Source organism: Pyrgilauda ruficollis, unplaced genomic scaffold (assembly GCF_017590135.1).
Source record: "Pyrgilauda ruficollis isolate IOZ18807 unplaced genomic scaffold, ASM1759013v1 scaffold66, whole genome shotgun sequence".
Classification (NCBI taxonomy): domain Eukaryota; kingdom Metazoa; phylum Chordata; class Aves; order Passeriformes; family Passeridae; genus Pyrgilauda; species Pyrgilauda ruficollis.
Window position 1 is genome coordinate 335,040 of NW_024528377.1, and position 13,533 is coordinate 348,572.

The 13,533-nt window shown below is 45.0% G+C and overlaps 1 protein-coding gene across 4 annotated transcripts in view; it reads right to left on the reverse strand.

The window, feature by feature from the left end:
- The window catches only part of WASHC1 (WASH complex subunit 1), a 38,513-nt gene extending 26,392 nt beyond the window's left edge, over window positions 1-12,121 (reverse strand). Inside the window, exons 1-3 of one of the 4 annotated variants that reach the window (XM_041484399.1) lie at window positions 12,074-12,120; window positions 5,263-5,400; window positions 1,098-1,251 (exon numbers count right to left, since the gene is read on the reverse strand). In XM_041484399.1, coding sequence (XP_041340333.1) covers window positions 1,098-1,246 — 149 coding nt within the window. In that variant the 5' untranslated portion in view covers window positions 1,247-1,251; window positions 5,263-5,400; window positions 12,074-12,120. Of the gene's footprint in view, window positions 1-1,097; window positions 1,277-5,262; window positions 5,401-6,407; window positions 6,468-12,073 lie in introns of those variants that run through there. The other 3 variants (XM_041484398.1, XM_041484400.1, XM_041484397.1) reach the window with 3 other exon arrangements.
- Window positions 12,122-13,533: the final 1,412 nt, after the last annotated feature.

Consider the following 13,533-nt stretch of genomic DNA (forward strand, 5'->3'; position numbering starts at 1 on the left):
GAAGTAGACCTTGTGTTCAACCCAATCCAGCCCACATACAGCGCTTGCCCAAACAAAGATGATTCCAGTGGAAAACCTTTTTAACCTCAATAACCTGAGCTCAGCCTTAGAGACTGCTCTTTCACCAGAAGCCATCCTTCAAAATATCATTATCAGAAACCACAAAACTTCAATCTACCCTTAAAAAAACCTTCCAAAACTCAAAAAAAGACAAAACGTCATGATCCTGCTTACACCATAAGAAATTAAACTAGACAGTCATGGGACCTGCTGAAACCAAAGCATGTGCTTTTACTGATTAGACTATAAGAAGAGAAATGCTGATCTGTTTCCTTCCCAATGACAGTCCACACCATCTCAGAGCACTGAGATGTCAAAGATGGCACTGGACAGAAAAAGGCACCAGTTACCTATCATTATTTGCAAGCAAATACAAGAATCTCTCTGATCTGCTATACAGACAGTCTTAAAGATCCAGTTCTAAATGTGATCATATGCAAGAGGTGCCAAGTCTGGACCAAATCCTTGAAGAGATGGACTTTGATGGATTATGATACTATGGCAAGAAACCCAATCTTACTCAGGGCACAGAGCCCTTCCAACACACAAGAAGGGAAGAGTGAAACACCAGAAGCCCAAAGAGAACAGTTTGTACATTGCAGAGGTCAGAACAAAGAGACATTTTCTACCTCACTGCTTCAAGTACAATGACTCAAAAAGACACATCTTCAAGATACTCTAAATTATGATGCCTCCCCTTCAAAACATGAGCAAGAAGGAATAAGGGATAAGTGCAGCAGAAGCAGTAATGCAATTTATGGAATAAAAAATTAATAATTTTAATTCATTAATAAAATTAATAAAACAATAATAACCAACAATCTCTGGCTAACTGCAGCCATTTCATATTGCTTAACTTTGACACACTCAAATCTAATAAACTCGTATTGAAGTGCATCTGGTCCTTTTTCACCTGTTTTCTGAGCTTCCATTGCTTACCAACACAATGCTCTTTCCCCTTCACTGCTGCCTAACTCCAGCACTCTGTTTTGTAATGCTGAATGCGAAGCACCCAACCCCCCAGGAGAGCACTTTACCTGTTGAAGATATCACCTGACACCTTCTGCAGATACTGAAGTGCATCTGCCACCTGCTGCACAGCCTCCTCCCTGCGCAGGTCTGGCTGGATCAGGGGCACTGAGTATGTCTGCCCTTCCAAAAAGTGCTTCTGGGCTACTGTGGCCATTGTACCTAAGGGAAAGAACAAATAGGTCATCACACATTAAACACACTGCCATTTTATCACAGCAGTTATTCAGGGACTTCTACTTTGTGCTCCACTAATTATTTTAGGAAAGCATTTGCAACAGAATTGGTAAGCTGAGGAGAAAGGCACAAGTAGTAAGGCTGACATATTGGATTTTTAATACATTCAAGGCAGCTACAGTGAAGTGAGATTGTCTTGCTAATCTGAATGTTCTTGGAAACCATAATTTTACTTTAGCATGCTACTTAACAAATCTCTGCTCAGTATTGTGCTGAAAACAAAGACCCGAGTTAGAAGCAAAGTCAATTCAGAGGGGCAATAAGACTCATCACAAATCACCCTGTCCCCTCCTCCCTTTCTTCATATTCTACATAGATATATTTCAGGTCATCCAACCCTATTAGCAAAAGGCAGTATTTCATCTTACACCTCTGCTCCAAGAAACACACCACCAGGTCCTTCCAAGAACAGAAGCCATGAAATCACAAGGCATGCATGGGCACACACCCCCTTGCTCCAAGCAGGTTAATAAGAGTTCTTCCATTCTGTGACTCCCAGGAGCTCTTTTTTGCTTCTGGACTTCTTTTTTTTCCCTAGTAACTGTCTTGAAAGAAGCCTCCTTATTTTAGAATCCTTTCACATCTCTAGCCTAACCAGTCACCAAAACATTTCAGTTGTGTGCCACACTCCAGAGCTGTATGCACACTTTTGGAAGCAGCTGGGCCAGTACCACTGCTCTATAGCTCAGCCAGGAGAAGGTCACCCACCACCCATGTTTCCATCCTGAGCTTTGCTCACCTCTCCCTCAGCAACTCCCAAAAAGTTGGCCTCCCATGTCTTTACTCACAAAAATAACAAAAAAGTTCCTGGGACTTGGAAGAACATAAAGAGAAAAAATTCCATTTCTCTGAGCACATTAGAAATTGCAAACTCACAAACACATTACTATTAGGACATGCTAAAGAATGAACAGAGTAGAGTATCCATACAGTTTTCTAACCCAAACTCTACTGCTAGGTCTGCACAACTCCCTCCAAACTTGTTTTCTCTGTGTCTCTTCTCATTCAGGCTGTAAAAACCAGTTTACAGGTGCTCATTACAGGGTTTTACCACACAGAGCTTCATACATCTATATAAGAAAATATTAATGAAGATGAGGAGAAGCAAAACAAAGGAAGATGCAAAACCAAGGTATCAGAAACGGACAGGGATATCTGAGGATGCACCACATTCCCTGTGTGGTACTTGGAAGTCTGCAGGAGCTAGTTCAGAGAGCAGTGCTGTGTGCAACCTGCATTCCTGGCTGTACAGCAGTGCAGGCTGAGAGTGACACAGAAACACAGCTCATACTGGAGAAATTCACAAATCAGGAGCCTGAAGAGAGATAGTCACCACATAAAAAAACAGTTTAATATGTGAAAATTAGAGGGGTCTTCACACATTCTTTCAATTCCATATCTTGCATCACAAAACAAAGAGGTAACAGATTAGACTTGCCTGCAGCCATTTCTGTATATTTAAGAAACACCACCCTCTCCAAATTTTTCCTTTAAGATGATACCACAGTAGGGTAGGAAAAGCTTTCTGTAAATGTGATGTGGCTGTTATTTAAGGGTATTCCTTTGGGATGTGAGTTGTTTTGGGGTTTTTTTGGTGTGGGTGTTTAGTAATGAATCATATGAGATGTAAGGGTATGTAGAAGCCTTTCCACAGTTAACAAATTTGCAAGATCAAGCCCAGCCATTAGAAAGCTGGCTCTGCTGCCAGTCTAGGAAGCCGAGACCTACTCTGTTTCATTTCATGCATCACTGGCAGCAAGACTCTATATCTGCACTCTTTAGCAGCAATGTTTGCACACTGATTAGTCTTCTTGACTGGGCCTACTCTGCAGACAGGAAATTATTATTTAGAGCTGTAAAGCATACAAGTTAATCTGAGATGAGTACAGCTAATTTTGAGACAGCAGTTTTTGATCTGCTGACCACAATCAAGCTTCAATATTTTTCCTTTCAAAGCTACTATTTGACTGTCACCATGGAATAAAGCAGCCAGATAACACAGCAAGGACGTGGTTATGAGCTACTCTGGCCCCAGCAGCAAAAGGAGTTTATAATCCTCCCTGCCACCGGTCAAAACTCTGCAGTTGCATCAGTGCTCCTGATGTTTGGGATGCCTATTTTTAACTCAAATCAGTTCAATGACCCAATTTGCTGCAGCCAGATAAACAGCTGTAATTGTCCAGTCACGAAACATAGGGGGAAGCAGGGGTAAGAAGGAAACTTCTGAAACTTGTTTCATTATCAAAACCATTCCTGTGTAAAGGTATCCTAAGAAAGCCAAGATTTTCACCTCTTGAGGCCAGTTAAGATTATGCAATCCCAATATGATCTCTCAGACTCTCACCAATCCTAATTCTCCTAGTGTCCTTCCCAAAACCAAGTTCAGTTCAGCTGCTGACTCCCAGATGCTCCCACTCGGGAGCAGCACTCCTCTAGCTACTCCTAAAACATTTCTTTCCCTACAGACTCCTTCAGGTCCCACTGCTCCCTTGCAAAGAGAGGAGCACCCAGTACTGGGCAGAGCAGGAAAATCCCTGGGTGCTCCTGCTCACACTGTCACAGTTTGTCTGTTGGTAAACATCACCTTCACGGGTTCTCCATGAAGACTCTCAAAGGAGCTTCAGAGTCTCACCTTTCCTAAAACAAATAGTGGAAAAATATGGCAGACTCTGGAAATTACTGCCAGAGACAGATGCAAGAGACAATTCTTTCTGTGCAAGAGAACAAGTTGGAGAGCTATAGCAAGGAGGAGGGAAAACAGCAACATAAATGACTAGACTTGGGCAAATCCCATGCTACAGCTGCTATTTGTTACCTCCTAGGACCAAACTAATTGGAGAAATAAGCCAGTTTTACAAACAATTTGAGTAAGGGTCACCACGTGGTTAGAATAAAAGGAGAATTGCTTCACTTAGCAGAGAGAGACTGCAGGAATAAGGAATATTTTAAAAGGGAAAATTCAAAATATTCCCAGCAGAAGTCAGGAAGGAAAGCAAAGACTGAACATCACTCAGTAAGACTGACTCTTCCTTTATCTCAAACTCCAGTGCACTGAGAAGGAAGCAGCACATTTTCTTGCCATGCTCCACTATCAGAATTAGTACATAAAAAAATAAAAAAGTGAGTGCTGGCTGTTAAAATACGTCAACTCTTCTACCCTATCCAATGGGTGCCAAGCCTTCATGTAACATGAACAGCAAAGATGCAAATAAACTGCTTATATCTTACATACAGAAGGGACTTCCAACAAAGCAACAAACTGAATCTTACAGAGGGTGTGTTTCTGCAGGAAGTAGAGAAATGCTGGAATTATGACAGCTGACATGAAATACTCTGATGCTACAGTGAGAAATGGACCCATGTGCCCAAAGAAAGTATGAGTCACAAAACCAGATGTCAGATCATCCAAGAGATTTAATCACTAGTGGTGTGACCACCAATGGGTCACACAAAGCAGAAGAAACAGCAACACAGAGCTTTTTTTTTTTTTTTTTTTTTGGTGATTAAAGAGGCTCTGGAAAAGAGCTGCAGCATCTGGGGGCTCCAGCCATTTTTTATTCAATTCTTTTTTCTATGTCAACTTTCATGATCAAGACAAATATGCTCTGGTGTTATATAATAACCTCATTTACCTTATTAAAGTGAAAACAAAGAGAAAAAGGTTGTTTTCTCACTGCGCCACCTGCTTCCAAGTGCTATGTTCTGATTTGGAAGTTCTGACTAAAGCTACTGACTGCTTAGATTTGCACTTCTGCCTTAAGCTGTCTGTGCCTTTCACCTCAGGCAAGCTGGTCCAGAGCTCCTCAGGGCTAGTGGCTATTCCTCCACAGCACTCAAAGCTCTTCTCTCCCTCTCAGTTCCAACACTCACACTGGCAAAAGCTGAGAGGAACAGCAGGAGTGGGAAACAGAAGCAGTCTCCACCAGACTGTCTCACCTCTCTGGAAGACATAAACCAGGGCAGACACAGGCTGAGCACTCCAGGGTTGCCAGGCATTTGGAACCAACAACTGGGCTTACTCTTCACTCACCACAGCCAAGTCTAATGCTTGGAGGGACATGTGGAGCTCTGCCCCTGGAAAAGAAAGTATATCATTCACTGCTCTGGAGAGGCAGAGAAATTCCACCTGCTTTCCTCACCTCTCTCTATAGAATAAAACTTCTCATGTTAAGGCAAGACCAATAGAACTTGTTACAGAGTAAACAGAGCTTGTAAAAGAAGCAACACTTCCCTAAATTCTTTACAAAATACTGCCCTGCGGCGGATTGACTACTGGGATGATTATCTAAAAATAAAACAACCCCACAACCTTAAAATATTTTCGTTTTTCAAAGGAACATAAACAAAGGCAATATTAAAAAAATAGCATGGCTGCCCTTAACACAGGCAGAATGTAAAGCTGTATACAAGCACTTACCAGACGTGTACTTTGCTGTGAAAATAAAGGGAGAATAAGGCAAGCCATCAGCAATACCTGCTTCTTTAACATATTTCAAGAAGCTAAAAAGAGCAGGCTCAGGGGAGAAGAGGGATTAAATACTTTGAAAAAAATCAGTGTGTATACTTCAAAGCTACAATGGCTACTTTAGCAATTACTGTGCTGCTGCTTCTGTTACTGCACTGGAAAGGCAGCAAGAACTAGAAGCCTTTAACTCCCACAGGAATATCTAACCCTACGTATCTCTTTTGTAGGATCCTAATAAAAGATCAATGCCTTGTGGCCACCTGTGAGGACACAGGGATCAGCAACATGCAATAAAACACATCTGCACATCCCTCACCACACACCACTACTCCACTACCACCAGTATGGTTCCAAAGTGGGAACAGACCAAACCACAAATGAACCACAGTTTAAGATCAAACACACTCAAAAGATGGAGTAGAGAGGCTCTGGGCATAGCTTATCAGAAAGTGCTGTCTCATCTGACAGAGGAAAGTCACAACCATAACTTGGTTAATCATGAGAAGTCATCCCAATTCCTCCCTGAGAGTAATTTCTTACATGTAATACTTTCTGCCATGTTCACCTGGACACACATTTTCCCATGGTCAAATCTGCTAGCATATTCAAGTCATACCTTGATTGTTCTGTAGGCTTGCCTAGAGGCTATCCCATGAAAATATCAGAATTAAATCCCCTAAGGAAAAAATAAGAACAATACAAAAGTTATTTAGAATACCTTGCCCTCCACAGATCAAGCACACTCCTGTGAGTTTACCAGATGCAAAACCAGAGAACAGTATTTAAAAAAGAGACTTGAAAAGCTAGAAAAGCAAAATATGCCTTTGCATATGAAATGCTGCTCAGGGGCAGGATAAGGCAATGTGTGCACACACACTCACACAGATGTAGACACTGAAACAAAAGCCAGAAATTGCTCAAATGCAGCACAGGAGCCTACATACAAGTCTATTATTATGCAACGTGCAATCATTCTGCCCTGTGCTGACATTCATGGGAGGGGATGAAATTTAGTCCTCCAGTAGGGCACACAAGAGGTAACTATCCTGGATAGGACAGCAGGATGCATTTCCAGCAGTGAGATGAGAGGTTCACCACAGTCCCTGCACTAATCCAACTTCACCCTTTTTTTGGGGAAGCAAGGTGGGGGCAGGAGAAAAGCACTTTAGTAAGTTAAGAGGATGAAAGGTCTATTTATATTTTTTAATTAACCATCTTCTACAATGTTATTAAGCAGCAATCAAAGATGCAGATGCTACTGATTTGATTGGCAAGAAGCACACTGTGCTGTATGTTAAGGAACTCTGCCCCTATAAATAGGTCTAATCACCATCTGAAGGCTGGAAGGCAGTGATGAAAGAAAGCATTAATAAGACCCTAATTAGGCGCCGTAGCAGGCTGTACTCCACCAGGGTGCTCATGTTACTAGATGTCTCTCTTAGTAGCACCCTCAAACTCCTTTGTAGATGTTACTGCTTTGGTCTGAAGACCTCTAGTAGCTACTTTAGACAAGAATGGGGTTTCTCCCTCTTTGGAGTGCTTGGCATAGGCTGTGATTTTGCCTCCCAGTGTTATTTCTGGAACTAAATGACTCTGTCCATTCCAGCTGTCCCACCCTGCCCACTATCAAGGAGTGAATTAAACAGAGGAGCTGGAATTTCCCAGACACAGAAACTGGCAACAGGTGCAGGAAAGTGAAAAACTTGAGAAAGCATCATTCTCCCTCCCTCTCAGCAGCAGGAGCACACCACGGCCCAATCTACATCACAAGGTTATTTTAGCCACAGCTGTAAAAGCCATTTCTGCTCCTCGGACACTTTCAACCTCAACCTTTCAGCCGATCCTTACAGTACAGCATTACCTCAGAAGAACACTAGCAACAAAAACTCCACGTAAAAAATTAATCCTACAGGGCATCTCCTGCTCCCACAACTGCTCATTGATATGGGATGTCCAGCCAAACCCTCTTCAAAAGGAGCCAGCCTCACATCTCACCATGGCCCTGCAGAAGCAGCAGAGCACTGAGGCACCTGACAGCCAGCAGGACTACCTGAAGAAAAGCACTGTCCTGTCGAAAATCTGCTTCTGAAAGTAGGAGCCCAGCATTTAGGGCACCTCCTTCTCAAGAAGCCAGAGCCTGTTAAAAAGACCTTTGGCCCAGACACTTTGCTTTGAAAGAAAGAGCTGTGGCAGCTGCTATAGGTGAAATCTGAGAATCCCCCTTACACAAAAAACTAATCAGAGCCACTTAGATTTGTTGGTTTGTCACTACTGGTGTATTCCACTTAGGCTTAAGAGAAAGAGCCAAAATTTGAGATCTCATAGCCCAGCTTTACGATAGCATGTGGCAACTCCTTGGCAAAATACGTGACATTTAAAGATGGATTAGATACAACAGATTACATTGACTCTCCAGAATGATGGAGGGAATGCTATTACATTTTTGGGTTTTTTTTTTTTAAAGAGAATCTGAAAAGTAGAGACTTAAAAGAATTTAGAGGTGCACTTCAATCCTGCCAGCTCCATAAGCTGACCCCCTCTAAGCCACTACTATCTCCAGGACAATCTTTCCCCTCAACACAGAGCTCTGTTTGTGAAGCACAGGCAGCCTCCCTCACTGCATCACCTTGCTGAGAAAGCCCTGTCCTCTAAGCACAGGCTGAAATTTATTTCCTCCAGCTGGATACATAAAGCTCATTTTGACAGACAGATGTTGATATCTAAAGCTAATCAGATAATCCCCTCTGCGGCTGCCACCTTTGGCTCTCATCAGCAATGGAGACAAACAGATGCTGTAACGAACAATCTGATTCCAGGGCAGCATATACAACTGACCACAAACACTCTGCTAATTGCCTGCCTTCCCCTCCTATCGCTATTTATTACAAAGGGAGCCTAAACTAACAGCTTAGCTACACCTACTCTACAAACATCAAAACTAAAGTTGAGACTCCCATCCCAAATGTCCAGCCACAGCTCCTTCTTTGATTTCCTAAATGGGGGCACTTCGGTTTTGTATGCCTGAAGTACACAGAAGCCACTGGCTATGCAGAGTCCTCTAGAGAGCCATTTCTCTGCAGTAACTTCTCTTAAACAATGGGATTCCAAAACCAGGCTAACCAGAATGCTGCTGTAGAGCTTCCTGCAGAATGTCTGGAGCTTCTCATTCTCACTACCATACCACAGCAATACTTACTTCCAGAAACACACCATGTCCAAAAAAAAAAAAAAAAACCAACAACAACAAAACACCAAAAAAAAAAAAAAAAACCAACAACAAAAAAACCCAAAAAAAAAAAAAAAAAAAGAAGAAAAAAGAATCCAGCTAGTTTTGCCCTCTAATTTTCTGATGCAAAATCAGCTCCACCTTCCTGCAGAGGGACCTCAGCTGCAGATCCAACCACTGCCACAAACCATAACTTGCAGTGTCCTGATTTTCTCCTCCACACTCAGTACCCTCTGCTCCAAAGTTCTGGGGGTTTACAGCCCCCAGGCTCCACGTGCAGTATTATAACAAAGCCTTAGACATTCAGTTAAGGAAACAACTAAATCAAACTAGCAACCAGATCAGATCCTGCCTGCTTTATACATTCAAAAACAAAGGCAATGCTTGCATTTCTAGAAGATGGCAGGAGGGGAACTCACTAAATAAGGAATGTCTTCAAGTCCGTTCACATTTGCTAGAAGGAATATCCCTACAGAGTGGCCTGATTGACAGGAGCTGATGAAAAGCTGGGTCAAAAAAATGACACCCGGATGAACTATTTTCTGGGAAAGGTTATCTCGTGAAGGAGTCTAAGCAGAGCTGATTAGCTACAGAAATTGCTTTTCTGAGTGATAAAAATGACTCTCTTCAATCTCTTACACCACAGCCATGGGAAACATAACAATTTCAGACATAATGCTCTTCTTCCTGCACATTACCTTTAATCTAAAAAAAATGTTATAAAAAAAAAAAATCTGCCTTGCTTTCAGGATTACCTCAATACTATTTTTCCCCAGCGCTCAATTTCAACCCTTCCCTCTCACTCCCCAAGCTGAGCTTGATGTGACCACAGTCACAATCCCAGAAGCCAGTTTGCAGAGCAGTTCCCAGCAATTATCTGCTTTCAGTTTTCTGGCCCAAGAACCTCTGAGCTGAGAACAGCACTTTGTTTCTGAAGGAATGAAGATTTAAAACTCAGTTTAAATATCTGGAGTGATAGAAGAAGGACAGATGCTAAGAATAGCAGCCTGTGCTGCTCTAGGCATACCTCAGGCACCCTTCTGCCTCCCGGCTCTGGAGGTGTGGCTGTTCCCCCCCATTCAAAGCATCCCAGGAATACAGAGCTTTATCAGGTAGCTGCTACATCCCAGCTTTACTACTCAGACAAGACAAACATAATAAAATATCAGGAGAACTCATCAGCCAACCTTCCTAAAATAAAGTCTAAGCAAGGGCAAGTTGACTGGAGGACCTCTGATTCCCAGAAAAGTGTCATGCAGAAAAGTCTCTGCAAGGACATGCCACAGCCACTTTGCTTCCAGGCCTTGCCTCTGGCAAGAGCAGCACTCTTTGCTCCGCTTCCTTTCACTGCTCCAGGAAGGCTCTGTATTCCAGGGAACTGACAAGGAATGGGGGCAGTTCTAACTTCACCCTCCAGGATGGGTGAGCCCACTCTGCACATCACAGCCAGCAACACCCACCATGCAGCCTCCATGAAATAAAGAGGTCATTCCAAGCAAACTGCCAGCTGACATTTGCCTCAGTCACGTGAAATGCCACAACCACATCCAGCATTATCCCACAGTGCTTGTTGGGAGCTGCACTGTGACGTGCACAGAGTCAAGAGTTAGCCTCCTCTGCACAGGGATAAAGAGCTTCCTCTTTAGAAAGAGGTCTTTGGGAAAATCCAGGTGCTATTCAACCATTCAATTTCTGAACCACATTTAATAACCAAAAAAGAAAAGGAAAAAAACCCCCAAAACACAAAACCCCCACAAACAAACAAAAAAAAAGGAGGGGGGAACCTTATCACAGGATTTCCTGTTGCTTACTAAAATAAATACTATCAATGACCACCACTGCTAGATGTGAATTCACAACGTTCCCTACATCCATCAGCATCCTTTCTTCATGTACACAGCAGTAGATTACTAGGTCTAGCAGTAGATTATTTGCATCAATAATTGCATCAGCAATTTGGGTTCACTTGCAAACACTGACACTATTATTTTATTTGACAAATGATTACAAGCAGCACAACTACTGGCCTGGGAATAGTACAAAGTACTACAAATAGTACAACTACTTGGAATAGAACAAAACACCCAAACCCCATCACAAGCCATTAGTTGTCTTTCTGAGGAAAAATCACATAACACACAACACAGAGTCCCGTGCCTCTCTCAGACACCTTCTCCTTTTTTGTTCCTCCCTTCAGACTGAAGCATCTCCCGTCTATCCCTACAGGGTACCTGACCTACATTGAAGAGAGGCATTGCCCTTGCCACTCCCTGAAACACTGCATGGAGCTCAGCATGTATGTCACAGCCAACTTGAGAATTCCATGCTCCATGCCTGCCTGGCAGATCTCCCAATCCATGTCATGGCTCAGCACCGAAGCACCACGTAACAATCACAGAATGGCTCAGGTTGGAAGGGACCTCAGTGGGTCATCTGGTCCAGCCCCCTGCTCAAGCTGTCATCCCAGAGCACCTGGCACACCTAAATAGTCCTTGAATATCCAGTGAGGGAGACTCCACAACCTGTCAGGAAAATCTTTTTTCTAGGCTGAACAGAGCCAGCTGCCTCAGGCTGCCCTCACAACAGATGCTCCAGTCCCTTGACCACCTTTGTCGCTCTCTGCTGGAGCTCCATGTGTCACAGGCCCTGAGGAGCCCAGAACTGGGCACAGCACTCGTCACCAACACCGGGCAGAGGGGCAGGATCACCGCCCCCGACCTGCAGGCAATGCTCCTCCTAGGGCACCCACGAAAAGTGCAACGAACCATTTCCCAGCCCTGCTGTCGCTCCCTAACAGGCGCTGCCAAGCTCTCCTGCCCAACAGCTGCCGGGGCCTCCAGACGCGACAGGCCGCAGCCCCTGCCCAGCCCCTGGCGGAGGCCCGGCTCAGGCCCGGCGGGAGGGCCCCCGCCGGAGCCGGAGCCGGAGCCGCGGCCGCTCTCCGGAGCTGCTCCCGGAGCTGCCCCCCTGCACCGCCGGCCCCTCCCGGGGCTCTGAGGGGCCCGGGCTCAGCCCCGCCCCCGCGCGCGCTCCCCGCCGCGCCGCGCGCTCCTCACCTGCCGCCCGCGGCCGCGCCCCCGCGCCCCGCGCCGCTTCCGCCCTCACGTGCGCGTCACTTCCGCCCGGCCGGGGCGCCCCTGCGGTGCCCGGTGCGAGAGGAAGTGAGGGAATGGCGGGATGGGCTCGGCTGGAGCCATCCCAGCGTCACCGAGTCCAGCTCCTGGCCCTGCGCGGGACATGCCCACAATCACACCCTGTGCCTGAGGGCATTGGCCAAACGCTCCTTGAGCCCTGGCAGGCTGTGCTGTGCCCACTGCCCTGGGGAGCTGTTCGGTGCCCAGCCACCCTCTGGGGAAAAAACCTTTTTATAATATCCAACCTAAACCTGCCCTGCACAGCTTCAGGCCATTCCCTCGGGCCCTGTCACTGTCACCACAGAGGAGATCCGTGCCTCCCCTCTCAGGAAAGCTGGACATCTCTGTGAGGTCTCCCCGGCTCTCCTCCGCTGAGCAGAGGAGGTGCCCTCAGCTGCTCCTCGCAGGCTTCCTCCAGACCCTTCACCGTCCTCCGGGCCCTCCTTTGGACACTAACAGCTCCAGCCCGACTTCTGCACCTGGCTGCTTTGCTTCCATGTCATCTGGTACAGAGTACAGCGAGCAAAAGGGGGAATCTGTCTCACAGTCCTCTCCACTGCCCATGATTAAAGTGGGGTAATTTAAAAGCTGATTTACAAATACAGAATTTTCAAGAATGTTGCACTAGTTTGTTAGTGTGTTGCTTTCACGCTTCCCTTTGTGCACGCATTCCAGCAATCAAGGTCTCCCAGCACAAATGCTCATGAAAAATGAATTGTGAGAGCGCATCTGTAAACATTAAACCGACACTTTAAAGGGCTACGTGCTGCACATGACAGAGGTATTTGAATGCTTTTCCACTTCAGGATCAGAAACAATTTCTCAAAACTTATGTAAACAGTTGCAACTTCACGCCATTTGAATAGCAAATACCAGCTTTTGGATGCACCAGGGAACACTTGTGATTGATATGTAGCATTAAAAGCGGTGCACAGGGAAAAAAAATAAGGCAAGCCTCTTCAAACAGGCAATGCACTTGAAGACATCAGCACCCACTCATGCATACTAGCTCAGGGAAAAGGGTAAATTCATTACATAAATTACCTGTTGCAGATTGTTTGCTCGGTTCCACTTCCCTTGCAGTGGGAAGCGCAGACGGAAGGGGGGCAGTGATGTTGGACCCAGTGGAGTTGCAAAGGAGATCAGTAGCCAGCAGCAGCAGCTTCTGTGTTTCAGAGCCTGCAGGAGGTACAGTCCTTGCCTTTGTGATGTTTTAATGATGGGCCTGGTAAGACCCATAAGTATGGAAAGCATAAGGGAAAAAGGCCTGAGCACTAAGGACCAGGATAGGAGCTACTGAAACTCTCTATGAGGAATGGAAAATGCTGTCAAAAACTCAAAGCAGATAAAAAAATCATCTCTCTGAGTCTGAGCAAGGAGCA